This window comes from Delphinus delphis, chromosome 4 (genome assembly GCF_949987515.2).
Source record: "Delphinus delphis chromosome 4, mDelDel1.2, whole genome shotgun sequence".
NCBI classification, from domain to species: Eukaryota; Metazoa; Chordata; class Mammalia; order Artiodactyla; family Delphinidae; genus Delphinus; species Delphinus delphis.
In genome coordinates, this window is record NC_082686.1 from 73,888,942 (window position 1) to 73,915,363 (window position 26,422).

General features: G+C 41.1%; 1 protein-coding gene across 1 annotated transcript; it reads left to right on the plus strand.

Annotated features, from left to right (window-relative positions):
• Positions 1–310: 310 nt before the first annotated feature.
• Positions 311–25,885, plus strand: LSG1 (large 60S subunit nuclear export GTPase 1). Its single transcript, XM_060010915.1, has 14 exons — positions 311–445; positions 2,119–2,245; positions 6,102–6,222; positions 6,402–6,488; positions 7,020–7,106; positions 11,973–12,033; positions 13,183–13,359; positions 16,671–17,066; positions 17,491–17,592; positions 17,742–17,885; positions 18,560–18,683; positions 21,044–21,123; positions 22,676–22,849; positions 24,374–25,885. The coding sequence occupies exons 1-14, from the start codon at positions 347–349 to the stop codon at positions 24,554–24,556; spliced, it is 1,962 nt and encodes a 653-aa protein (XP_059866898.1). The 5' UTR covers positions 311–346; the 3' UTR covers positions 24,557–25,885.
• Positions 25,886–26,422: the final 537 nt, after the last annotated feature.

Consider the following 26,422-nt stretch of genomic DNA (forward strand, 5'->3'; position numbering starts at 1 on the left):
ACGGCCACGTTTTCCACGTCTCCTAGTTCTACACCGGACGCTAAAGACCGACGCACAAGTTTGGAAGGTACCATTCTTTTAATTTAATCAACCTATCAAAATTTGAGATATTCATAGGAAATATATTGAAAATTAAGTCCTCAGACCACTTTACATTTATTTCCCATCATAGTGGCAAATATGAGATATATAAGTGGTGATTTGAAACAATTATTGTGTTTCCCTTCAACTTCGGGCCTTAACTACTTGGGCTAGCTCATACGTCATTTCCGGAGATCTATCGCCTAACTATCCAAAAAACAGGAGCGGGTACGGCAAGGAAGATTCGTGTGCAGACGGGGCAGATATGGGTCGGAGGAGAGCGCCGGAGGCTGGGACCCTCGGTCGGGCTCTTATCCGCCAGCAAGTTCAGCGGAGCCGTAACCATCGTCACACCGACTCCTGGGTAAGACCTTGTCATCTTTCCCAGTATGTCTAGTTATGAGAGTCTGAAAGCTGCGAAGCTTGGGGTAAGAGGTCACAGGGAAATTTTCCAGAGGAAATGATGCCAAAATAGGGTTTCTAAGGATGAGTACAGTCGTCCCCCGTTAACCGCGGGGATCGGTTTGGGACCCCCCAACTCCCCGCGGATACCACAATGCGCAAATGTTCAAGTCCCTTAGAGCCTACCAGGCAGATAAACAGGCGCTCCTTCTAGCAAGGCACAGGGCCCAGAGGTGGAGGCTAATGTGGTGATGAGGTTGCAGTGAGATCTTGAATGCCAGGATAAAAGTTTGGTCTTTGCCCTGTAAGCCATGGAAGCGTTTGGAAGTTTCTGCACAGGAAAGACATAAAAACGACTTTTCGTATTCATTTGTTCAGAGAATTGACCCTCCAAGAGCCGCTGGTTGGTTCCAGAAGTACAAAATAACTCAGATTCCTGCTTCACCCTTTTTATTCCCTAGTGGTTTCACTCAAAGATGAACAACTCATCTCCAAAGTTTGGCGGGCCTAATAGTTCCCTGGGCCTGGGAACGATCATAATTTTTAGGATCCTTGAAAAGCGGTTGAAGTAGTTTGACTTGTGTTTGTCATTTTGACATTCATTCCCTCATGTATTTGAGAACGCACGAAGTTCTCTGTAAGAATCTGTGCAAAGTCAAAGGTGTCTCTAATTATCCATGTGCACTTCACACCATCTAACTTCCATCTGTGTAATCTGCAGAGTAAACAGCATACAGAGCTCATCAATATTCATCAGGTCAGAGTTACTCTGGACATTAGATTACCAGTAATTTTAATTGATTTTGAAGCAACCTGTTTTTAATGTACCCATTAGGAAGTAGTGGGAAGATTCGATTATGAATTCTAAAGAACTGGATTCTAATCCTTATGCTGATTTTTGCTGATTCTGTGGCCTTGGGCAAACCACCTAGCCTTTTAACCTTTAATTTTTTCATTTACTTGCACCTGTACAGAGTGTAGAGCTTAGGATGGTGTTTATCTTATCAAACTGTGGGTTGTGTCTGGAAATCAGTTCAGTAACTCTCAACTAGCCAGGTTTTTCACCCTACAGAATAGAATTCAAGAAAATACCAGTCTGTGTGGCATGTAATAAAGTAACTTTGTTTCAGGATTCTTTTGTTTCCATTTTACTATACTGAATGGTACACAGTTGTATCACTAAGTTTCTCACAGCATTTGGGTCACTATGTGAAGTGTATTTCTTACTGTGGGTCTCCGTCAAAAAAAATTTGACTAACAGTGGCTGCCAGGACCAGAGTATATGGTATATGGGTTCAGGTTCTTACCTCTACCACATATTAGCTTGCCACTATAGGCAAGTTGTTTTATCTAATTGAATCCTGTTTCCTCATCAGTAAAATAGAGATACAATAAAATTTATCTTAAAAGATTTTGAAAATAAAATGAGAAAATAATGGAGAGTAACTATCCATCTGTAAGATGGATGAGAAAGTGAGGTAAGAAAGTGCTCATTTAAATGTTAACTGTTATTAATATTGACTCTAAAGGGGCCGATACCACTCTCAAGACCATAGAATAGTTACTTGGGAGTTAGTTTGGATGTTAAGAACAGAAGAGAGCAGCTGTTATCACCACCTTGTGTTTTATTCATAGTTGCACACAAGTGAACTCAATGATGGCTATGATTGGGGTCGTCTTAATCTTCAGTCCGTGACTGAACAGAGCTCCCTGGATGACTTCCTTGCCACTGCAGAACTTGCAGGAACAGAGTTTGTAGCTGGTAAGTTGTTGCTGAGTGCCTACAGCACATTTGTGTCTTTGCTGACTGTATACAAATAAGTCTGCTCGGAAATGTTTTGCCAATCCTACCAAACTCATAAAGGAGCTGTCTTTAATCCAAAGGCAGATATCCCAGAAGCAGTGTGGGAAGGTCAAGATGAACTCAACTGGGAGGTACAGAATGTGCCACAGGTTTCAAATTCAGCTCTAAAAAACACTTCAGGTTATCCATCATCATATCAAATTCAAGAACCTCAGTCTCTCATAAGGAAAGAGACCAGTCAACATTACAGTGGACAATACCAGCATTTTCCAGAAAATGTTTTCTGATACCGTTGTTAGAAGCAAAATCCTGGGCCTGCTGCTGTAACGTAGGCAATTTGAATTGTATTTTGAAGCACTTGTTAACACATTATAGTGAATTTTTCCATGCATGTAATTTGTTTTAGTCACTGCTTTCCCTTTTTTTGTTTTTGTTTTTTCTAAGCACTTAGAAAACTAGCTGGCACAGAGACAGCATTATAAACTACCATTTCTATTGCTCTTCTCTTACTATAAGTGTTATTATGTTGTTTAGCAAATTCATTCATTTGTTCAAAATGCTTTTATTGAGCCCCAGCTACTCTCAGGTATTGTACTGGCTCCTGAAAATATGGTGTTGACTAAGACAAATTTTGTTTCTGCAGAATTTTGTCTAAGGTGCTATAAAAGAATTCTGTAGCAGAGATTAGGGTCATAAAAGATGGAGTTGGTGTTCATTTCTATCTGAAGGAAAACTAGGGCCAGTCAGGGCAAGCTTTACCCTGGGGCTGAGTCTTAAAAGATGAGTAGATGTTAGCAGGACAGGTGAGATGACACAGGACATTATACACAGGCAGGCAGAGCACTTCAAGCTAAGATCTGAGCAGCAGTCTACTTTGTTCAGAAAACGGACTGAGTGAACTGATGATGATTATAATTTTTGTGACTTTCTGTTTGATTAAAAACAAAATCCCACCCAAAAAAAACAAAACAAAACAAAACAAAAATAATAATGTGCAAATAAAATAATGTGCAAAAAGAAAAAAGAAAATGGTTAGGAGCTTCGCCCTGTTGGTGCTTAAAGTACATGGGGACAGGATGTGATGCACAAACACTAGGGAGGAGGGCCAGGGCCAGGAGAGAATAATGGCTTGAAAGGAGTCTTTAGAGGGATGTAAGCAAGTAGGAAACATTTTTTGAAAGATCACTGATGGATTTTGAGGAAGAAAGAGTACTTAGGAAACTATTGCTTTAGTACAGCAAAAGAATCAGGCTAGTACTGAAATAGTAGTAGTAGAAGAATGGAGAAAAGAATAGGAACAAGATTTTTAGTGAGCTAGAATAAACCAGACTTTATAGAGGGGGTGGAGTAAGTGAAGAGTGAGGAGTGTCTTTTTGCATTTTAATGAGGACCCCTAAATAGCTTCAGGATGGGGGTTGGTCTTGTGAGCAATGTAAGGATAATTAGAAGGTTGGAATTTTTAGCCCCACTGGGGAGAGGAGAGGAGCTGGAGATTAATCACTAATGACCAATGACTTGAGCAGTCATACCTACATAATGAAGTTCCCATAAGCCTTTCAAAATTCGGTAAGAATTCCTCATTGAAATTAATTTCATGCCTTTTTCCCTTTTCCTTAATAATGTAGAAGTGATAGAATTTTATCTCAACTCTCTATGGCCTTCAGACAGCACTTGTCTCCTGGACACACAGGGACAGGGATTTAACCTGGAGGCTACAAGTTTCAGCTGTGAGCCCCTCAGATTGCAGGCAAAATTGTACGTCTGTGTGTGTGTACATAGTGCGTTTTGAATCAGATTAGGTCCATGGTTTTTAAGCCAGTTCTCACATGGATCCCTGACCTTGCAAAGGAGAGCAAAACAATGAGAAATGCTAAGTGTTCACTGGGAACTCTTTACCTTTAAAAGATGGCACAGGCCGTACTCACTTCTTATGTTCAGCAAGTAAGAGGAAGATGTGATATTGTGATATAATAAGAAATACATTTATATTTGGTCTTCATCTCTGGTTCCTTGATACAAAAGCTTCTAAAACCCTTGTAATTTCTTGAGTGGTAGGGGTGAGAGGAGTGTCTTTTGTTGTTCATAATAAGCCACAGAAACCAACCCTGGGATTTGAGGGTTGGGACTTTCAGAAACTCCTCCCTCAACCACTGGGGAGCGGAGTCATCCTGGAGATTGAGGTAATCACCAGGGGCCAATGATTTAATCTATGGGGCCTCCATAAAGATACATTCAGAGATTTGGCATCTGAAGTGGGGAAGTCACTTGATAATTAGTGTCAGAATAGAATTGAATTGTAGGACACCCAGTTGATGTCTGGAGAGTTGGAGAACTGGTTGTTGGTGTGGGAAAACCCACACATTCGGTCAGAAGTTTTGGTAGTAAAAACAGTTCAGAGACGGGTGGCTGCATTATTGTGTGATTACCTCCTGCAGAACTCAGCATCGTTACTGAAATGAGAACGAGAATGGATAGTTGGCTCGGTGCAGTGGGCTAAGGAATTTGATGTTTGGTCGGAGAGTGGTGGAGTGGATGGACCATATGGTTTTAGCCAAATAGGGAAAGAAGTGAAGCTACAAGCTGGGTGGTACACTGGGAGAAGAGGAAAGAATCAAGGGGCTGGAGACGTTTACAGAGTTTGGCCCAAGCAAAGTGGGAACACTGGGTGGGAGATCACCATTGGAAGGAGGAATTAATGTGAAAGAATTATCCAGTATGGGGCTAAAGGGATGTGTATTCTGACTGTTGGTTGAGGATGACATGAATGAGAATGGTGACTGAACTGGCTGTACTCTAGGTCAGGGGTCCCCAACCTAGGTACCAGTCCACGGCCTGTTAGGAACCGGGCCGCACAGCAGGAGGTGAACGGTGGGCCAGCGAGCTAAGCTTCATCTGCCGCTCCCCATGGCTCGCATTACTGCCTGAAGCATCCCACCCCACCCCCCGCCAGTCCGTGGAAGAATTGTCTTCCATGAAACTGGTCCCTGGTGCCAGAAAGGCTGGGGACTGCTGCTCTAGGTGACTGGACCGTGCAGTATTGGTGGTCCAATGAGGGTAGCAGATTGCGGTCTTTGCTTAAAGGTTAAGAGGAACATTGCTGAAGATGTCCTGTTATCCTTGGATAGGACCTCCCCTTGGCATTTTGGTAAGAAGCTTAGCTGGCTTCTCAGGTGCTTATCTCAGTGGAGTCACCTGCCCAGGAGACCAGGTGGCCATGTGTGGTACAGTAGAGGGGCCTGGAGCAACTTGAGGGGGATAGAGCCCTAGAGCAGAGGTCTCTGGTTCATACACAGACTGGGTGTTTTTTTATTCCTTTGAATTCTTATATAGCTTAATTGTGGATGTTCATAAATATTTCATATAAATTATAGCTGTGTAGTAATTTACCAGTTCTAACTGGAGTGAGTCTCCTTGCTGAATCTTTGCTTCCCCCCTCACTCCCATTGGCTTACAATTATTCTCCACTTGTAAAATGAGGAGATTGGTTGTAATGAATGTTTACAATCCCTTCCCACTCTTATTGCTTCTGTTTCCATGAAAGGCATTTAGCATGTGGAGTTTTATAAAATCAGTACTTGAAAAAGTGGTTGACCTTTTGAAAGTTTTAGTAAAGATCTGTTCTTGTATTCTTTTTTGTGGAGTGGCTAGAAAACTTCCTTTAGAAATTATAATTAATTCAAGGCTAGGGGAATCTATCTAAATCGAGAAAGCTTAAATTCTGTTTTAGGTTCTCCTATTTTTAGTTTTCTAAGTAATGACCAACATTCACTCTCTATACTTCCTCTTAAATAACAGTACTTTTGTTTTCCTACAGAGAAGCTTAATATTAAATTTGTGCCTCCTGAGGCTAGAACTGGACTACTGTCTTTTGAGGAGAACCAGAGAATTAAGAAACTCCATGAAGAAAACAAACAGTTCTTGTGTATCCCAAGGAGGTGAGTTGAATAAAGATATAGGACATTAAAAGGCGTAACAAGGCAACTAAATATAAAATTTTTTATTTGGTGTTCACGTTTTTCTGCTTTCTTTTCTCAGCTGCTCTTATTAAATCCCAGTCTCCTATATTATTTTGGTAACTCATGTGGAATTTTTTTTTCCTTTATGATTGTTGCAGACCAAAGTGGGACCAAAACACTAGTGCAGAAGAACTCAAACAGGCAGAGAAAGATAACTTTCTAGAATGGAGACGTCAACTTGTCCGGTGAGTGTTAGTCTACAGGAAGATTTGCCTTGAAATTCTGAGTTAGGCATTTTAGTGTGTTTGCATTGCTATTTGCATTTTGAAGGCTTTGTTCTTTTAAAAGGGAAATGGTAGATTTCATCTTATAAGTGCAAATTGGTGTGTGTGCAAACTGCATTGCTTTGTGCACGTGTGTCCTTGCACCAAGATGGTGAGTTGATTGCTCCATTCCTGGCCTTTTCTCCTTTTCATACCCTTCTCTAGCCATTAGTAACCCCGGAGTTGATCACTGCTCTCTGGAGCATTCTTCCAAGAAGAGATGTCTGGGGGAAATGTCACTTTGTGTGTTAAATAAACTTTCAGGGCTTAAAAAGCTTAAGTATAAAATTTGCATTTGATTTGCATATTGACTCAGCAGAAAGTATATAAAAATCATTTGACAGTTAATAGTTGTGTACTTATTTTTTTTAATGCAGTGAATTTGGGTGTTATACTACTTGAGCCCTACTATTGTAATCTGGCAGAGGTATAAACTTCTCATTCTAAAATCAGGTTGGAAGAGGAACAAAACCTGATATTGACTCCATTTGAAAGAAATTTGGATTTTTGGCGCCAGCTCTGGAGGGTGATTGAAAGAAGGTAGGTTACCGTTTTCTTTTTGTGTAAGGAGTATGTGGTGGTGGCAGTATATTAGATTGGGAAGTTATATATGTTTGTGAGCCCAGGGAGGGGCTGAGGGGACAGGATCAAATTAGGTACAGTGCTACTGAGAATTATTGTAAAACCTGAAAGTAGGGTACTATATTTCTTTTTAAATATAAGGGGTTTTTGTTATTAGATAAACACATTGATAAACTTGCAAGAGTGGTGACTAGTTTCTGTAAGATGAGTTCTGAAGCACCTGTAGTTATTTCAGCAAATGTATATGAGTTCCTACCGGTAAAACAGAAAATATGGCTGGGAAAGGGGTGTCTGCTTGCAAAGAGCAAATATGTTATGGGGGAGGCCAAGCAAAGGGCCAAGCACCAGGGGCACACAGATGGATGAAACGCTATCGTTGCACTAAGGTATTAGTAAAATAAAAACTGGAGTGTGATTCCTATTGTATTAGAGAGAGGGTAGTGGGCTGAGTCAGAGCAGAGGAAGGAGCAGTTAGTAGTATTGGGGGAAATTAAGGAGTGATTTGTTTTAATTGGACTTTGAAAAGAAGAGAATGCCTTTGATAAGTTGAGACTGGGAGATTTTTTAAGTCTTTTCCATATCCTGATAGCTAAAAGGTTTTTATTTTTGTCAAAGAGTGGATGAATTATTTATAAGGATTCCATAAATAAACCTTTTTTTTTAACATCTTTATTGGAGTATAATTGCTTTACAATGGTGTGTTAGTTTCTGCTTATAACAAAGTGAATCAGTTATACATATACACATATCCCTATACCTCCTCCCTCTTGCTTCTCCCTCCCACCCTCCCTATCCCACCCCTCTAGGTGGTCACAAGGCACCAAGCTGATCTCCCTGTGCTATGCGGCTGCTTCCCACTAGCTATCTGTTTTACATTTGGTAGTGTATATATGTCCACGCCACTCTCTCACTTTGTCCCAGCTTACCCTTCCCCCTCCCTGTGTCCTCAAGTCCATTCTCTAGTAGGTCTGCGTCTTTATTCCCATCCTGCCCCTAGGTTCTTCATGACCATTTTTTTTTTTTTTTTTTTTTAGATTCCATGTATGTGTATTAGCATACGGTATTTGTTTTTCTCTTTCTGAATTCACTCTGTATGACAGACTCTAGGTCCATCCACCTCACTACAAACAACTCAATTTCGTTTCTTTTTATGGCTGAGTAATATTCCATTGTATATATGTGCCACATCTTCTTTATCCATTCGTCTGTTGATGGACACTTACGTGGCTTCCATGTCCTGGCTATTGTAAATAGAGCTGCAATGAACATTGTGGTACATGACTCTTTGAATTATGGTTTTCTCAGTGTATATGCCCAGTAGTGGGATTGCTGGGTCATATGGTAGTTCTATTTTTAGTTTTTTAAGGAACCTCCATACTGTTCTCCATAGTATCTGTATCAATTTACATTCTCACCAACAGATTTGCATTTCTCTAATGATCAATGATGTTGAGCATTCTTTCATGTGTTTGTTGGCAGTCTGTATATCTTCTTTGGAGAAATGTCTTTTTAGGTCTTCTGCCCATTTTTGGATTGGGTTGTTTGTTTTTTTGATATTGAGCTGCATGAGCAGCTTGTAAATTTTGGAGATCATAAATGAACCTTATATTTGAAATGATGCTTTTAACAAGGAGCCCTTAGGATGTGGGTTTGTTTGTTTAGTCCATAGAATATACCCAATAAGAACATTAGGAAACAGGGTGCTTTAACTGGGATTCTCAGGAAAGAATATTAGCACATTTAGCACCGTTACTGAGAAAAAGGACTTGGATTAAATTTGTAGAAGTTATTTACATTTCTTTTTAGAGTGATGAAAATGATCTGGAATTAGTGGTGGTGGTTGCACCACTTTGTGAATATACGAAAAACCACTGAGCTGTACATTTTTTAAAAGATGGAACTTATGATATGTGAATTATATCTCTCTCTCTTTTTTTAAGTCACTTATATACTCCCCCCCCACCCCCACCCCTTCCACCCCCCGCCTGCATCTTGCTCCCTCAGGGGCAGAGAGGGCTGTTGGCCTGGGATGTGAGGAGGCCAGAGTAGCTAGGCAAATCTCTAAGCCTGAAGAAAGGGGAAGCTTGCTCCTGATCGCGGGCTCCATGCAGGCTTGAATGAGGCTTGGGAAGACCCAGTATGGTTCTCCCAGGGAACAGAGTGAGCTAATTTCTCCATCAGGGCCTCATTAGCATTTGGGATGTATACTGCTGAAAATGTCTGTTTTCTTATTTCCAAAGATAAATGGTAACAATGTGAAATATTGAAACCTCACCCTTGAGGGAATGCCCCCATTTGCACGCTTATAGTTTACTATTTAATTCTAGATTTTCTCCTACTTCCTTTATTGTCTGTCTTCCCTCTGCATTCTTTTTTTTTCCCTACTTATTCTGGTTTCTGACTTTTATGTAAGAGGCCTTCCTCCAATGTCAAATGATGTTTGTTGTCTGTTCATATTTAAGAACAAAGCATTACAAAGCTGATTGACAGGATTTTGTTTGGGTGGAGTTTGCCCACTGGTGAACTTCACTGTACAGTAGCTGAGCAGGGATCGATTTTATTTTACAGTATCTATGGGTGTTTTCCCTGTGATCGGTCAGTTTCTTAAAAAGGAGGACTATCTCCTGCCAGGAGCAGGGCTAAAGGTGGTGGTGTAATACAAGGGAGCTGGGCATTTCCATCGTTTGGGGTGTAGACTTATGTTTAATCCTCCTTTCTTCAGTATAGCACCTCTTTCCCACCTTCTCCTGTGCTTGAGGTCCCAGTTCAGGAGCCTCTCAGGTTCATTTTCTCCACAGGGGCTGTGGGGTGACGTGTGGCTGCCTGGCTGAATGGAACAGGGGCGTGGACCTAATTGCTCCCTGCTGAGAATGATTTCAGTCCTATACCTCACTCTTGCCATGAGAGCTAGACGTGATGCTTCTAATCCTGAGCTTTCTCGGAGCTCTGGGGCATGAACAGGCTCACTTCTCATTGGGCTGACATTTCTTAGTTGCTGTTCTTTCTTTCTCTTTGTTCTGATGAGTTCCAGTCTTTGCTTTCATGTTTTGCAGGCTTTGAGAGGGAACAGAGGTAGCCATATGTGTTCTTCCAGGTTCAGCAACAGCAAGGCCCTTCCCTTGCTTTTCATGCCCCTAAATAAGCAATTTGTTTCCCCAGAGTGAGCCTGTACTATTGAAACTTCTAGCTTCTATTGCATTACAGCATTACTTGCTCTTTTACTTTTCTGTGATATTTCTCTGTGTTTTTACAAGAGAGAACATGTTCCTGACTCAGGGAATATAGTTTATATCGCACAGAAGTGGATCTGAGTCACATAGAAACATCAATAAAGTGACTACTGCTGTGTCTTTTAATAGGAAATATTTATTGATATGTTCTGTACAGCAGATGTCTCCTGTTTGGTAACAGGCTAGCTACGCCATCTGCCTCTTTAATTTCAAGAGTAGTTATCAGAAAAGATTTGATGTATAATATGTCATTGAAATGGCGGAAACTGCCGAGGCATGGAGGGCAGAACGCCGTATTCCAGGAAGACAAGGCGCTTCCATTGTGTTGCATCAGCCTTCCAAGTACATAGCTGGCACTTTTCTAGGCATCCTAATTCAGCACACGAAGCAAGCTGCCTTAAACTTTTCTTTTCTTACTGGTGTGTCTAAGCTGGTTATTCTTTCTACCTGTTTGGTAGGTAGACATAATGTGTGTGGACCTTGTAATTTTAGTTCATTAGGCTTTGTCCATTTTTTGCAGTCATTTTTGCATTTACTGTTAAATCCTCACAGTTGGAAAGTGGTAGATATTACCTTAAAGAAGGAAATACTAGGACCCACTTAACTAGAGAACTTAAAAGCAATTTGTCATAAATTAGCAGGTCTGTGAGTTTCTTTGACTCAAAAGATCATGCTGGAAATTTAACTCTTCTGAAGGAAAATGCACTTTGTCAAAAGCTCTGCCCTAAATGGTAACCTTGATTTAATACATTTCCTTCAGTTGCATAGGAGTTACCTGAGGAAAAGCTGACCAGATACGGATTTGTTTCCCTCCAGTGGCAGTCACAGCTGGCTCTTAAAGCAGCTTTCCTAGCCACAGGGTCTGAAGGGAGGGAGGATTCTGCCGGAGAAGTGCAGTATTTATTCTTACAGTGCTCAGCTGCTGTCGTCCCCACTACATTTGTGAGGGATTCGAGGGGCTTGCTGTCAGCCGCGGAAAGTTTTCATATTGCTACATCATCTTTCATGTGATGGAAGGCGTTGGACTCATCATTCCTGCTTCATTATGGCGACTTAAGTTGATATTTTGCTGTTTTGTATTTTTGCCATTTAAACACATTCTTGGAACTGGTGGGTGATGATTTGCTACATGTACACATGTCAGCCCTAGGTTTAAATAAGATATAGCCTTTGACGGTGGCAGCTGTGAGCAGGTGATATATTAGGGGGGTTTTGAGGCCTTACTTAACACAAGTGTAAACTAGGCACTGAGTATACAGTAGACCTCACCTTGGATTGAAGTCTTCGGAATACTCTTTGATCTCTCCAGGAGAGTTTACTAGAAGATACAGGTAAAAGTTTTAACAATGAAACATCATCAGAGACTACAAGCTCTGGTCCAGAGTGCTTGCGTTCTCATTCCAGCTCCCTCACTTAGTAGCTGGTGACCTTGAACAAGCCACTTAGCTGTTCTAAACTTCAGTCTCTTCGTATATAAACTGGGGATAATTGCACCTTAAAAAGTTAAATATACCAGTGCTTAGTATGTCGAAAGTGTTTGCTACTATTTCCTTTCACTTCACAGTGATTGGTGTATCTCACATTTGTTTTTCAGTGATATCGTGGTCCAGATAGTAGATGCTCGAAATCCACTCCTATTTAGGTGTGAGGATTTGGTAAGTAAAATGTGACATGATTCGAACTTTAAGTCCTTGGGCAGCAGTGGGAGGACAGCATCACCGATAGCAGTGAGCCTAGGCAGGCCTTTGCACCCTCCTCTAGCTTTGTTTAATCTGGCCTCCTGCTCCTCCCAAGGTCAGGAGTTTGCATTTTGGGACTATTTAGATAGGTGTTTTCTTCAAACAGTTGTTTCCATCTGCAGGAAGGCACAAACACTTGAACTTCCTACTTTTAGTTTCGAAGCTACTTTGTTAATAGGCATTTGCCAGTGTTTCTCATTTTTTAAGAGATTCTAGTTGAAATAGCATTTTGCTTACTTTAGCATATGCCTAGTCCCTTCACTTACCCATCCCACTAAGCTTTCTCTTCTCACACCGTACTTATTACCTCCTGTGGTATTTTACAAATGAACTAAGTTTGTAAAACACCACAGGGGGTAATCATTAAGGTGTGAGGATCACAAGAAATAATGTGATACAGGCTTTCAATTAATAAGACACTGAACACACATGAAGTATTCCTACTTTTGTTTGAGGACCAGAGTAGGAATAGTACTGATTATTTTAAAAGCCACTGGTGAATAACAATCTTAATGGGGAAACTCTTATTAATTCAGCTTTCATACTTCTGGTCTGTTTCCTAATGGAGAGCTATGCTTGGGAATTAATTTAATCACTGGGTCTTGTTTTCCTTTTAGCCTTCAAAAATATTTTTTTATATTAATAGGTAAGATTATTATTAGCTGTCATCACTTGGCTTGAAGATAGTCCCTGCTGGCCGACAAATCTAGTTATACAGTTCTTTAACTTTGCTTAAAAGAAAGAATTCAAGATTATTAAAGAGAGGAACTATATAATTTAAAGAAATAAGAACCTGTTTTACTTAAACTGGGCAGGAAAGCATTTCTTTTTACCCTTTCCAGTTTCTCATGTGAAGAGTATTTTTTCTAAGTATAGATGACCTAACTTCTTTTCAGAGCTTGCTGAAAGGATCCATAGAATGTATCACGATTAAAAATCTTTAAATTAGGAATGATTTAAAACTGGGGGCGGTAAAAACTTTTAGTCATAGCTGGGGATCTTCAGTATAATTAGCCTAATTTCCCCCCTTTTGGAGAAATATCTAAATATCTTTATCTTGCATAGGAATGTTATGTGAAAACAGTTGATGACAACAAGGAGAATGTTATTCTGATAAATAAGGCTGACTTGATGACTGCCGAGCAGCGGAGTGCCTGGGCCGAGTTCTTCGAAAAGGAAAATGTGAAGGTCATTTTCTGGTCGGCTTTGTCTGAAGCCATTCAACTGATTGATGACTCTAAGGTAACCTGGGGGACTTTCTCAGGTTGGGTTTCAAGGAGGAGGATTTTGGCTTCTGTTAAGTGTGCTCTGTTTTTTTTGTTTGTTTGTTTGTTCGTTTGTTTATTGTTGATGTGTGGGGTTTTATTTGTTTCTTTTTTCCCTAAGTGCTGAGATAGTCGGGTGATCTGTAGAAAAGTAAGCCACAAGGTTGCTTTCTCTGGTTTTTAAATAGTCTGCTATCCCAGGGGTCTATGATGCACACTGATAGTAGCTATAATTTTTAATTTTTAAAAATTTTAGGCAGAAAATTGTATAGGAAGTTTCATACTGCCCTTGTATGTAATTGCTTTTAAGAGAAGTCGGAACAAAAATCAGATACAACTGAATGTAGTAACTTCTCTGGACTTGATTAGACTCTCTTTTGACTTTGTTTTGAAAACAAAGAAATGAAGTTGTCCTAAATTAAGATATACCATGTTATTTTCTGTATCTTTTAATCCACTTTTTACAGAAAAAGTTTAGGAGTTATTTTCTAGTAAAAATGGTAACCAACTATGAAAAGAAATTAGTAATAGAATCTTAGAGCTGGAAGAGACTTAAAGTCAAATATTTTCCTATCCACCTCCTTTCCTCTCGCCTCTATTTATCAACTACTTGCTGACTGGTTAGGGTGTTAGGAATACAACACCCTCCCTTGGTGAGCTCACAAGTTAGTGAGCTCTAGCTCTGTGAAGGAGTTCTTCCCTTCACCTCCCTGCCAGTCACATGCTGTCTCTGTGACTCCTTTAAATGGCAGACACCAGGTGTCTCATTCCTTTTTATCTCCAAGGTTAGAAAGTTGTTTAGTCCAGTGAAGCTAAGTCAGCTTCCCTACCTTTGATCTGAGGCCTCTTCCTCTCTCCCCGTGTTCCCTCTTCTGCAGAAGAGACGTTGTCTGCTTTCCTGCTCCTTATATTGACATGACCTCCAGAGCACTCCTCACCCTGAGCGCCTGTCTGCCTGTGTCAGACGCCTAAAGTGGGTGGCAGCTGGTTGAGTACAGTATTCCAGGTGTGGTTTGCCCAGGACATGTACTCTTGTTTCTTGTGATCAGGATACTCCCAGTAATTCAGAGTTTTTGTTAATTCACCCCCTTTCAAAGGAGCTTATGCTCTTGGCTCATTGAACCTGTGAACAGCCACATCCCTCACATGTTTAAAAGACAAGACTTACTAAGCAGATCTCATCCTGTCTTTACACGTGGGAAAAGGTTTTCATTTTGGTTTTAGCTCAGCTTGGGATCATTCTGTTCCTCTTAAATATTAGTGATTTGGGAACAAGGTAGAATTCATTTTGCATGTGTCATTTGCTTTTCTCTTCTTCCAGCTTTGAGTCATCTGCAGCTTTTGTATTGGCCCTTCTATATATTCTTTCTGGTCATTGATAACGCTGTTGAGTAGACCGGAGCCAAGGATAGAGCTCTGTGAACTTTTGTGGACTTAATAAGCGCTCAGTACCAAGCATTTTAGTGTGATGCATACAGATGTATTTGAAAGGCTATAACAATAGTTATTCTGTTATTACTGTTAATAAAAACTAACCCATAGAAAACTTATTCTTAGCCAGGCACTGCTATTCTGAGTACTTTATGTGTTTCATTTCATCTTTTGCATCTGTGGTATTCCCTGACCTATCAACCAAGGAGTAGATTGCAAAGGGAAGTGGGATTTGTTTGCACCATCTGTTCTCAGGGAACCGTTGTTGCCTCCCATTACTGTCAGGGGAGGAATTGTTTGGAGGAATTTCCTAACTTGAGGAATTGCTTCCCTGTCAGACTCTGGATTAACAGTGCATGATTTATGGAAGATATTCTTTCTTCCTTTTTAAAAGTTGAACCCTATTTATTCCTTCCAGGTCTTCTGAAATCTGTTATTCATGATTTTCCAAGTCAAGTAGCCAGCTACCATTGTGATATATCTAATCACATCTGTCATTTGAGTGTCAAACATGAACTTACTAAAAATAGATACTAAAAATAGATTCACTGTTTTCTCACCTATCTGAAGTTTGGTTCTTTCTCTATGGTTGCTTAACCTTTCTTATTTTAAAAAAAATAGGACATTTTTTTGAATTGAGTACTTTGGTTTTCTCTTGGCCATCTCTTAAATTGCACTGTGTTCCCCCAAAAGGCTGACTTTTCCCTTCTTTCTCTCTATTTTTGATGTAACTACTGCAAAGTCCTTTTGTTGCCTTTATCATTTTTCCTGAACCGAAACTGCTCCTAGCCTTAGTTTTCCTAATGCACATTCATGCTCAGTTGACATTCTTGTGTCTGCAGAAGAGCACACAGTGACTGCTTTACAATTATTGCTCATTTATCATAGAAATTGCTTCCAATTCCATATTTCTTTTTGAGTTGCCAGGAATGACAATGAAATCATGCCTTTTTTCCCTGACATTTTTTTTTAATATCTCTTTCCTAAAATGTAGGATGCCTGTTTAACTGAGTTCATCATGCCCTCTCCTGCGGTGGCTACTCATTGTAATGCTAGACTGTTTGGAAATGATAGGTTTCCATCACTTCTGAATCTGAATCAATTCTCCCTTGTTGATACTGCTTGGTAATACTATAAATCTGCCATATTTCTGCTTTGCTACCCATAGGAATTCAGAAGGATTAACACACCCGTGAATCGTAGATGACTTTTACCTTTCTCTTTCCAGAGGAAATCGTTGGTTGGTGAATAATTTCCATGTGCAGCGTTGAGTTTTGTTGCTCTCATACTTCACACACAGGGACCTATGCTCCATGGTGCTATGATTTATTAAAGGCAGTTATAAAAGAATAGCAGTTTCCTTAACTATGCAAACCAGTCTTTGAAAATGCGAATATACAGTGAAGCTCAGATTACAAATTATACCCTTCTTGCTTTGTGCAGAGAAGAGAATGTTAAATGTTTTATCGTTCATGAGAAATGCTTTGCTTTATTCTACAGACCATTGCCAAAAAAAGTGTATTGCCAAGGAGTTCAGCTTGATACAGGTTTTTCTAAACCCTTGCTTTCTTTTAATAGGTAAAAGAGTTATCTACTAGAAAAGTAGTAAAAAGTAAAGAGTTCAAATAATACAAAACTGTGTAAAGTGAAGGTCCACCACTCCAGAGGACACCACTGTTGATAGTTTGGTTATATCCTCATGCTGTCTTCTCCCTCTGTTCACCTTTCTCTTTCTCCTTCGTAACTTTCCTTGTCCTGTGTTCATCTTAGGTAACCAACTCTGAATGTTGTTCACCAGAGTGAAGAGTGCAGTTGTTACACACTTCTGAACTTTGGTGGTTTCTGTTATTTCATCAGGAAGAAGTAAATGGAGACAGTGCAGAAGCCATCACAGCTGAGTTTGAAAACTCCAGTTGTGACGAAGCTGAAACTCTACACAAAGTGACTGAACATCTTTCAGTTAATGAAGTTGCCAGGAGTGATGAAGATGACAGTGAGTATGAGGACTGCTGGCAGGAGGAGGAGGACTGGCAGACGTGTTCGGAAGAGGGCAGCGGCCCCGACGAGCAGGCCTGCGGCCAGGATTGGAAGGAGCGCTGTACTGTGCGTTCTGAGGCGCAAGGAAGGAAGACCCCCCAGCAGAGGCAGATACACAATTTTAGCCACCTGGTATCAAAGCAGGAATTACTGGAGATCTTTAAACAGCTACACTCTGGAAAGAAGGTGAAGAATGGACAACTTACTGTTGGACTGGTAAGATGAAATATATCATAAAATTGTTCCGTGAGGGTCTGTATTCCCCATCCTTTGGTAGCTACACTGGTACTCTAGAGCTCAGGCCCTGGCGTCATAGGGAACATTGATGCCCTCTTGTTGCCCACGGGCATCCTGGGAGCAGACTGGGTGACAGGCAAAGCCCAACTCAAAGAATGAACTTTCTCAAGGCTTATATTGGTTACACCACTGTTCATATTAATTATCTTCTACAGTCTCCCAGTTCATCCCTATCTGTCACGTCACTTACAAGAGATACTAGAATGAGAGCGTTCAGGGTTGTCTTCAGACTTCCAGTCCAATGTTCTTAGCTTTAGATAGGCTTTTTACATAGGGTAGGCTTTCGGCATCCTGTGATCCTTGCCAACTTATACTGTAAACATTCCTTCTGACACCCTTCTAGGTGGGCTACCCAAACGTTGGTAAGAGTTCAACAATCAACACCATCATGGGCAACAAGAAGGTGTCTGTGTCTGCCATGCCCGGTCACACCAAGCATTTTCAGGTATTTCTACAGCATCGGCCTCTGTATTTCCTTCTCCGCCAGTTCCTCCCTCTGGGTGTTTTCTGAAGTTCTTTGCCACTCGTGTGCTGCTGCCCTCCTTTCCCTTCCTTTGCTGTATGCCCAGCATAAACCTCTTACGTGTCTTTCAGACTCTCTATGTGGAACCTGGCCTCTGCTTATGTGACTGCCCAGGCCTGGTGATGCCGTCCTTTGTCTCTACCAAAGCTGAGATGATTTGCAGTGGAATCCTCCCGATTGACCAGATGAGAGATCACCTCCCACCTATATCACTAATATCCTCTATGCTGTGCCAAAATTTTGGTTGTTATGTGTATATTAGGGCTTAAGAAAAATCTGGGCAATAGACAGGGGAGGAAAAAATAATCACTCCTTACATAGTTGTAAGGATTAGAAACAAAGACTCGGTGCTTTATGTCTGAATTAGGGTCATCTCACAAATCTATAGTGTATTTACATAAAAATGTGTCATCTTTAAGGTCTGTTTTCAGAGATAATATTTTTAAAGGATACATTTGGAAGTGATCATTGTGCATAAGGCTTTGTTTAAAAGAGGGGAGAGGGGATTCCCTGGTGGCGCAGTGGTTGAGAGTCCGCCTGCCGGTGCAGGGGACACGGGTTCGTGCTCCGGTCCGGGAAGATCCCACATGCCGCGGAGCAGCTGGGCCCGTGAGCCATGGCCGCTGAACCTGCGCGTCCGGAGCCTGTGCTCCGCAACAAGAAAGGCCACAACAGTGAGAGGCCCGTGTACCGCAAAAAAAAAAAATAATAATAACACAAAATAAAAGAGGGAAGAAAAGTCTTTTAAATTAACGAATAATCGTACTTCTTCTTTGGAGAGGTGAAAAGTTTTTTTGTCACAGAGGTGCTGAAATACCATGTTCTTAGAAGACACCATGGGGAGGAGGAAGGGGTCAGTTCAAAGAAACGGATTCCTTGACAATCTTACATTTGCCAGAATATTCCAAGACATGTTTTAGAAGCTACGTATGGCATTGACATCATAAAACCTAGAGAAGATGAAGATCCCCAGCGACCTCCAACGTCAGAAGAGCTGTTGACGGCTTATGGATGTGAGTTGTGATTTATTTTAAAACATGAACAAAAAATAGTAGTATAGCTACTAAGAGGAATACTCTGCAAAGGTACAAGTTCAGAAGTTTTCCTTAGCATTTGTCATGTCACCTTTCAGGCTTGATATTTTTGTTGTCCTGTTGGTCTTGCCCACTAGGTGGCCTCCAGGTAGCTGACTTGGTCCAGCAGTAAAGGAGGGAGAGCCGGCCACTGCCTGAGTGGTATTTTACTTCAGTGTTAAGTGCTTTTTAGAGTTAGAGAAGGAGCTGCTCTGTATCCTTTGCCTCTTCCCCAGATCTTCATCATAGAAATCAAGTGCCTGGGAGACACATCTTCCCAGGCTCTCTCAGGCCCTTTCCTATGGGAGGCCTAGGACCCAAGTGTAGACACAGGGCTTCTGATCTAAGGCTATGTTGGCTTTTTCCTTTTCTGCATGGGAATTATCTTTGTCTGTCATTTCTCCAATTCATTGTGATTTATTTACCTTAAACACAAGCTTTAAAGGTAATCTGGAAAGACGCGTATCTACCTAAAGAAAAAGCGGTGTTAAAAAAATTTCCATGCATGTGTGGCTTGCCTTGTAAGGAATTGCCCCCAGCCGGGAAGGAGTTCAGGTTATTTGAGTATTTACTGGCAGAGAAAGGTGATTTGATATAAACCACACTTACATGGTTAAAATCAGACCTTGAATTTACTTTAGTTGAGCGACTTTAGAGAGGATGAATACTAAGCACTTGTTGCAAGACTGCCATAGTCACAACGTCACAGGACAAGAAGGGCCTTAAAGATTCCCCCCTCTCACCCCCCTTTTCCTAAGTAATCTGAAATCAGAGCATGAAATGACTTGCCCAAGGTGGTGTCTGGTCGGTGGCATAGCCTCAGTGAGAACCCAGATTTCCTAATCTAGACCTCTCCAGTGTGCTAACCTGAAAGATGGGGAAGGGTACACTTTGCACTAAACTTTGCATCTGGTTTGATTTCCAGATAAAACTGAAAGAAATGTGAGTCTTTTAAGATTTTTCATCTGATTCTCTCTGATGAAATCAAAGAGAGTGAGAACAAAACCAGTTTGTAAAAACAGATGACTGAACATTCTTAAAATATTAGTGAAATTCAACATCTGTCCATATATTTGTTAGCCATTTTGTCTTCTGAGAATCACTTTTTTCTATGCATCATTTGTTTTTGTCGTAATGATTTGTAGGAGTTCTTTGCTACCTGTGCTGCAAATGTTTTTCCCAGTGTCTATTTATGGTTTTTTTAGCCCTGTAGAAGTTAACGGCTTTAATAAACAATGTGGGGTTTTTTTGTTTTTTGGGGGCGTGTTTTTGGCTGCATTGGGTCTTTGCTGCTGCGCGCAGGCTTTTCTGTGGTTGAGGCGAGCGGGGGCTACTCTTCTTTGCAGTGCGCGGGCTTCTCGTTGCGGTGGCTTCTCTTGTGGAACACGGGCTCTAGGTGCATGGTCTTCAGTAGTTGCAGCGCGCGGGCTCAGTAGTTGTGGCTCGTGGGCTCTAGAGCGCAGGCTCAGTAGTTGTGGCGCACAGGCGTAGTTGCTCTGCGGCATGTGGGATCTTCTGGGACCAGGGCTCAAACCCATGTACCCTGCATTGGCAGGTGGATTCTTAACCACTGTGCCACCAGGGAAGCCCAACAATGTTTTTCCTTCTTAGTTTTGTTGGGTTCGGTGTTTTACTTGGGAAAAACTATTTTACGGTAATCCTTTTTTTTTTTTAATCTTTAGATTTTTTTTTCCTTTTCCTAAATGTTTTTTTTGTGTACGGTTCTAAGTATTGATACTTTCTTCTAAACTGAAGGAGCCAACATACAACTAGTATGGGAGGGAACTGAGTTTTGAACCTGTCAGCCAAAGCTGTGTTCTCACCTGCTGTGCTCTGCTACTCCCTTCTAATTGAATTAGTATTAAAGGGATCTTCGTTGCATGTTTGGGAAACTGAAAAAGGTGTAGACATATCATTAAATAAGAAAACTTGCTCTGTTGCTTTGGGGTTTGCGAATAATATTGACAACATAGCATTGTACAAGTAGCCTCCTTGAATCAATAATTAAAATCAGAGAGATAGAAATGACTGGAGTAGAGAGAGGTTGAATGTGTCACAGCATGTTGCTAGGTGGTTGTCAGAAGATCAGATGTAACAATATAGTCTGTTCTCCTGGATTATCAGATGTTTTTGTAATGCTAACCAAAATATTTTCTACATTATTAATTGATTTGGTTTTTTTTAAGGTTAAGTAAGAATGCACAGTGTAATAACAGAAAAGGCTAGATTTCCATCACCTCAGTTGTCTTTGTTGTGATGTTTTCTAACTTAGGTTTTGCAAAATTCATTTCTCCTCACAGGTATGCGAGGATTCATGACAGCACATGGACAGCCAGACCAACCTCGATCTGCACGCTACATCCTGAAGGATTATGTCAATGTAAGTGAACCCTGCTTCTCGTTCCTCTGGAATAAGTAGGTCTTCTTTCTCCACAGCGTATGTTTAGGGTAATGGCAACCAGCTGGGTTATAAAGGAGATATCTTCTCATTGATATTGTGCCATAACTGGAATTATATTCTTGATCCAGGAGAGCTAGCATCATATAAATCATAGAAGTGACTGACATAATATGAAAGAGACGAAGATCTCTGAATACCTATTTGCAGTGAAGGTGATAAATTTATGTCTCCAGTTTTTCCATCTCCTCCAGCCCTTGGGTGTTTCTACTGCAGCTATATCACGGTATTCCTTGTAGTGTAGCTGTTTATATACCTGTCTTCCAACACTTGTCCAGTAAAAATAATAATCATAGCTAACATTTATTCAAAGCTAGCCCTGCTAGGAATAGTTCTAAATGTTTTACGTTTGTCATCTCATTAAAAATATGTAAGGGGCTTCCCTGGTGGCACAGTGGTTGAGAGTCCGCCTGCCGATGCAGGGGACACGGGTTCGTGCCCCGGTCCGGGAAGATCCCACATGCCGCAGAGCGGCTGGGCCCGTGAGCCCAGAGCCTGTGCTGTGCAACGGGAGAGGCCACAACAGTGAGAGGCCCGCGTACTGAAAAAAAAAAAAAAAAAAAAAGTAAGTCTGTGAGGTATTATTCTCCAATTACAAGTGAGGACATGCTAAGTTTTGGGTTTTCTTCATCAGTAAAATAGGAATTAATAGTACCTATCCCATGAGATTATTATGGGAAATAAATGAGAACAGTGTATGTATGTGGAGACATACACACACACACACACGCACGCACGCACACACGCACATCACTAAGCTCAGTGCCTGGCACTTAATTAGCCCCAATAGTTTTTATTTATTAAGCTACTTCTTTCTACAAAAAAGCATTCCAGGGGCTTAATTGGTTGTGAGGATTTCACTTTATTCCCTCCTCTTCTCAATACACCATCAGCGGAGCTTGGAGCATAGAAATAAAAGAGGGCAGCCATATTCTCTTTTTTTTTAATTCGGTAGGAAAACAGTTAATAGAATATTTGTATAGATGAATTATTCATTCATTTACCATTTGTAAAACTATGGAGGGTGGGGGAGATGAGTTAAAAACAACCACAGTTTTTAGAGTGTTTATGGTGGAAAGAGGAAACTTGGCACCCAGTGGACAACAGCAGCAGGCCCAGTGTCCCCATCAGTACAGCCACACTGTCCAACTACGTCCTGGCTTTTGTTTTGGAAAATATTCTCTTAAGTATAATCATATACATGTACTGAAGAGTACGGTAAACAAGGTGAAAGGGGGCACAGGGAAGATTTCGTTCTTGTGTGGGAGCTGTGGGAAGAGGTAGGCCTCTAGAGCACTAAGGATCATCATCAGGGTGTAAGTTGGGACTCTCCAGTTGCAGTGACCAAAACTCAGCTCAGCTGTCAAATGGCCGAAAGTTCCATCAGAGTGTGCACCGTGGAGAGGCCTCCTCTGTGGACTCTCACACAGATGGTCCTGAGGATGTGCTGTTACCATGCATGTTGTCTTTGCAGGGTAAACTCCTGTACTGTCATCCTCCTCCTGGAAGAGATCCTCTGACCTTTCAGTATCAACACCAGCGACTCCCAGAGAAAAAAGCGAATGGTGGGGAAATAAAAATGCAGCCACGCAGAAATAAAAAAGCAAATCAGATTGAAAATGTAGTGGACAAAACTTTTTTCCATCAGGTAAGTTTTAAAGTTTTTTTTTAACTTCTGATCCAGTACATTTTGTATAACAGCTTTATTGAAATAACATTCACATACCATAAAATGCACACTTCTAAAATATACGGTTCAGTAGGTTATAGGATATTTGCAGAGTTATGTAACCATCACCACTCACTCCGAAAAGAAACCCTGTACCCATTAGCATTCACTCTCCACTCCCCTCTTCCCCCCAGCCCCTGCCAACCGCTAAGCTACTTTCTCTATATAAAGATTTGTCTATTCTGGACATTTCATGTAAATGGAATCATATGCTCTGTGGTCCTTTGTGACTGGCTTCTTTAGCCTAATGGCTGCAAGGTTCACCCATGTATCAGTACTGTATTCCTTTTTACTGCCAAATAATATTCCATTGAATGGATAGACCACATTTTGTTTATGCATTTATCAGTTGTTGGACATTTGGGTTGTTTCCACTTTTTGTCTATTATGAATAATGCTGCTGTGAACATTCATGTGCAAGTGTTTGTGTGGACATATATTTCATTTCTCTTGGGTATATACATTAGGAGTGGGATTGCTGGGTCACGTGGAAACTCTAAGTTTAACAGTTGAGGTACTGCCGAACTTCCCAAAAGTGGCTGCACCATCTTACATCCCCAGCAGCGATGTATGAGGTTGCTAATTTCTCCACATCCTTGCTAAACTACAGAAAAGAAGTGATATTTAAGCTGGACTTTGAGGAACAAATAAAAATGTGTCAGTTGGAAGAAGCAGTGAGGGCCAGATTTCCAGGAGTAGCATGGGCCAGATAGAAGGAGTAGCATGAACAAAGGCAAAAAGATGTGAGACTGTGGATATTTTCAGTAAAGAGCCTATGTTGTAGGTGGCCTTGTGTGCCACTTGAGGGAATATGAACTTGATTCCCCAGGCCACAGGCGGCCATCAGAGATCTGTGAGGACAGGACTAGAGAGATACAGAATAGAGCACTCTGATAGAAATGTGCACACTGGATTTGAGGAGTCTTGCAGTGAAAGTGAAAGTTCAGTGAAAGCTGATGAACACCTGGGTTAGAGCAGTGGGGATGGAGAAGAGGGGGAAAGATGAACAGAGTTCTTGAGAGTGGAATCCACAGAGCTTAGTGCCTGGCTGTGTGTGATAGATAAGGAAGACAGAGTGTGCGCCATCTTCAGGGCTGGGCAGATTCTTATACCACTGGCCGAAATGAAGAATGGAGAGTCAGCTTCTAACTAACTCTGGGTTGCGGCCGGTTGAAGTTTGGTATCAAGATAGAGATTTCCAGAAAATAGCTGGTACTGAGTCTAGTTATAGATGTTGTTTGAAGCCGTGGACTAAACAAAGTTGAAGACAAAGAGAATGGAGTGAAGACAAAACACTGAGAAACTTATTTAAGGAATGGGGAGAGAAAGAGGACCAGTGAGAGATGGAAGTCCACTTTCTTGGAGTTCTCCATAAGCAATCCTGTGCATATCCTGTAAAGGAGACTGCTGACATCGCCAATAATATTTTCTCTTATTTCCTAGGAAAATTTGAGAGCTTTGACCAAAGGAGTCCAGGCTGTCATGGGCTACAAGCCTGGGAGTGGCCTGGTGACGGCAGCTACTGTGAGCAGGTCTGAGACGGGGGCTGGGAAGCCCTGGAAAAAACATGGCAACAGAAATAAAAAAGAGAAAAGTCGTAGACTCTATAAGCACCTGGATACGTGAACTTGGGCTGCAACAGAAGTAGCATCTGCACTGTGCATCTGTGGTGCTATAGGGTGGACCCTGCCCTTGTGATTCACACCCAACAGCTGATATCAAGACCGAGGGGCTCCTCAGAGCACCAACTCCAATTAACAGGGTCGTCTTGGAGCCCCAGAAACCTGTTCCTGTAGGAGGCTGAATCTGAGATGGGGGAATGAATGATGTATGTTTATTTGTGTAAACATATATACAGATGCATAGTAATTTGTAATCTGGGAATTTTTTGAAGAGATATTAAAATTAAATTGCCACATGGATTTTTTATTTGTTCGTGTAGCTACACTGCAATTTGGACATTTCACATTATTTGAACAATTTTAATCTGCTAAAACATGCTGGGATTTTAGATGGATTTTTGAGTACATTATGAGATTTGTGATTCTCCGTCTCACACACATACCCAACACACACCCCTAATATGGCAGAAGGCATATCACGTCTTGGAATAGGGGCTAGCACGGGTGATTTTTAAAAGCCCTTGAAGAGCATAATCCTCTGTTGAAAGTCGCCGTGAGTCTCTTCCCCAGAGGGGAGCGTGGGTTTTTCTATAGCCAGACCCACAGCGAGTGAGGAAAGTGGCAGCTAAGCAGCTGGTTCTTGTTTTAGGTGTAGGGATCCTTGACGTCCTTAGCACTTAGGACCATCAGGAGTAGTTGACCAACAAGGGCAGTTGACCTTTTACAATCACCTTTGTAATACACTATGGCTGCTTCAGCCTCTCACTTCTTTACTTTTGTCTCTCTTTTTCTCTGAGCCTCATTAGTCCCTTAATTCAGATCCTTACCTTGTTCTGTGTCATAGATATTTTTGGAAATCTAATGGAAGTTATAAATGCTTTCTCCAGAAAAATGCACATTCTCACCTACACAATTTTGCAAAATGTATCAGAACATTCACAGGTCCCCAAAGTTCATGAATTCACTGTTAAGAAGCCTTGCCTTGGGAATTCCCTGGTGGTCCAGTGGTTAGGACTCTGCTTTCACTGCCAAGGGCCTGGGTTCTATCCCTGGTGGGGGAACTAAGATCCCACAAGCCATGAGGTGTGGCCAAAAAAAAAGGTGTTAAAAAAATATTTTTTATTTAAAAAAAATTTTTTTTTAAAAGAAGGCTTGCCTTTAACTGACCATAATGTATTTGGTATATTTGAAAATTGTTATATATGGGAAATTAAAAATTTTTGTTCATTAATAAGTATTCATTGACCAAATTTTAATTTTCATGAAGTCCAAATTTATCTTTTTTTGCTGTGGTTGCTTGTGCTTTTGGTATTATAATTAAGAAAGTATGGCAAATAAAAGGTTACTAAGATTTACTCCTGTGTTTTTTCCCAAGAGTTTTAGGTTTTAGGTCTTAAATTTAGGTCTTTGGGCCAGAGTTGATTTTTGTATATGGTGTGAGGTAGGGGACAAGCCAACTTCATTCTTTTGCATGTGGATATCCAGTAGTCCCAACACCATTTGTTGAAAAGACTAGCCTTTCCCCATTGAATTATTTTGATACCCCTGTCAAAAGTCGAACGTAAATGTGAGGGCTTATTTCTTGATGTATGCCTTTGATATTTAACATTCATGGGTGTGTAACAATTGTGAAGAGTATCTGACTCAATTTCCTAGCATGTACTGCTGGTAAGAGATGATGTCTGTGCAGATGCCCCACCCACTCCACATCCCTTAGCCTAATTGGAGTTCGCCTGCAGCCCAATACACGGTTCCTGTGCAGGCTCACAGCTTTCCACAAGCCCTGTGTTTTCTGCTTTCCCACCTGAGGACTTTTCCTGCACCCCAGGAGCTTGCTCAGCCTGCACACAGGGCAGTCTAGAAGGGCTGG

Coding starts and splice junctions, on each gene's coding strand:
- LSG1 (XM_060010915.1), top strand. CDS start 347: ATGGGTCGGAGGAGAGCGCCGGAGGCTGGGACCCTCGGTCGGGCTCTT. Junction 13,360..16,670: donor AACTGATTGATGACTCTAAG/GTAACCTGGGGG, acceptor TTATTTCATCAG/GAAGAAGTAAATGGAGACAG. Junction 18,684..21,043: donor GCTGTTGACGGCTTATGGAT/GTGAGTTGTGAT, acceptor TTCTCCTCACAG/GTATGCGAGGATTCATGACA.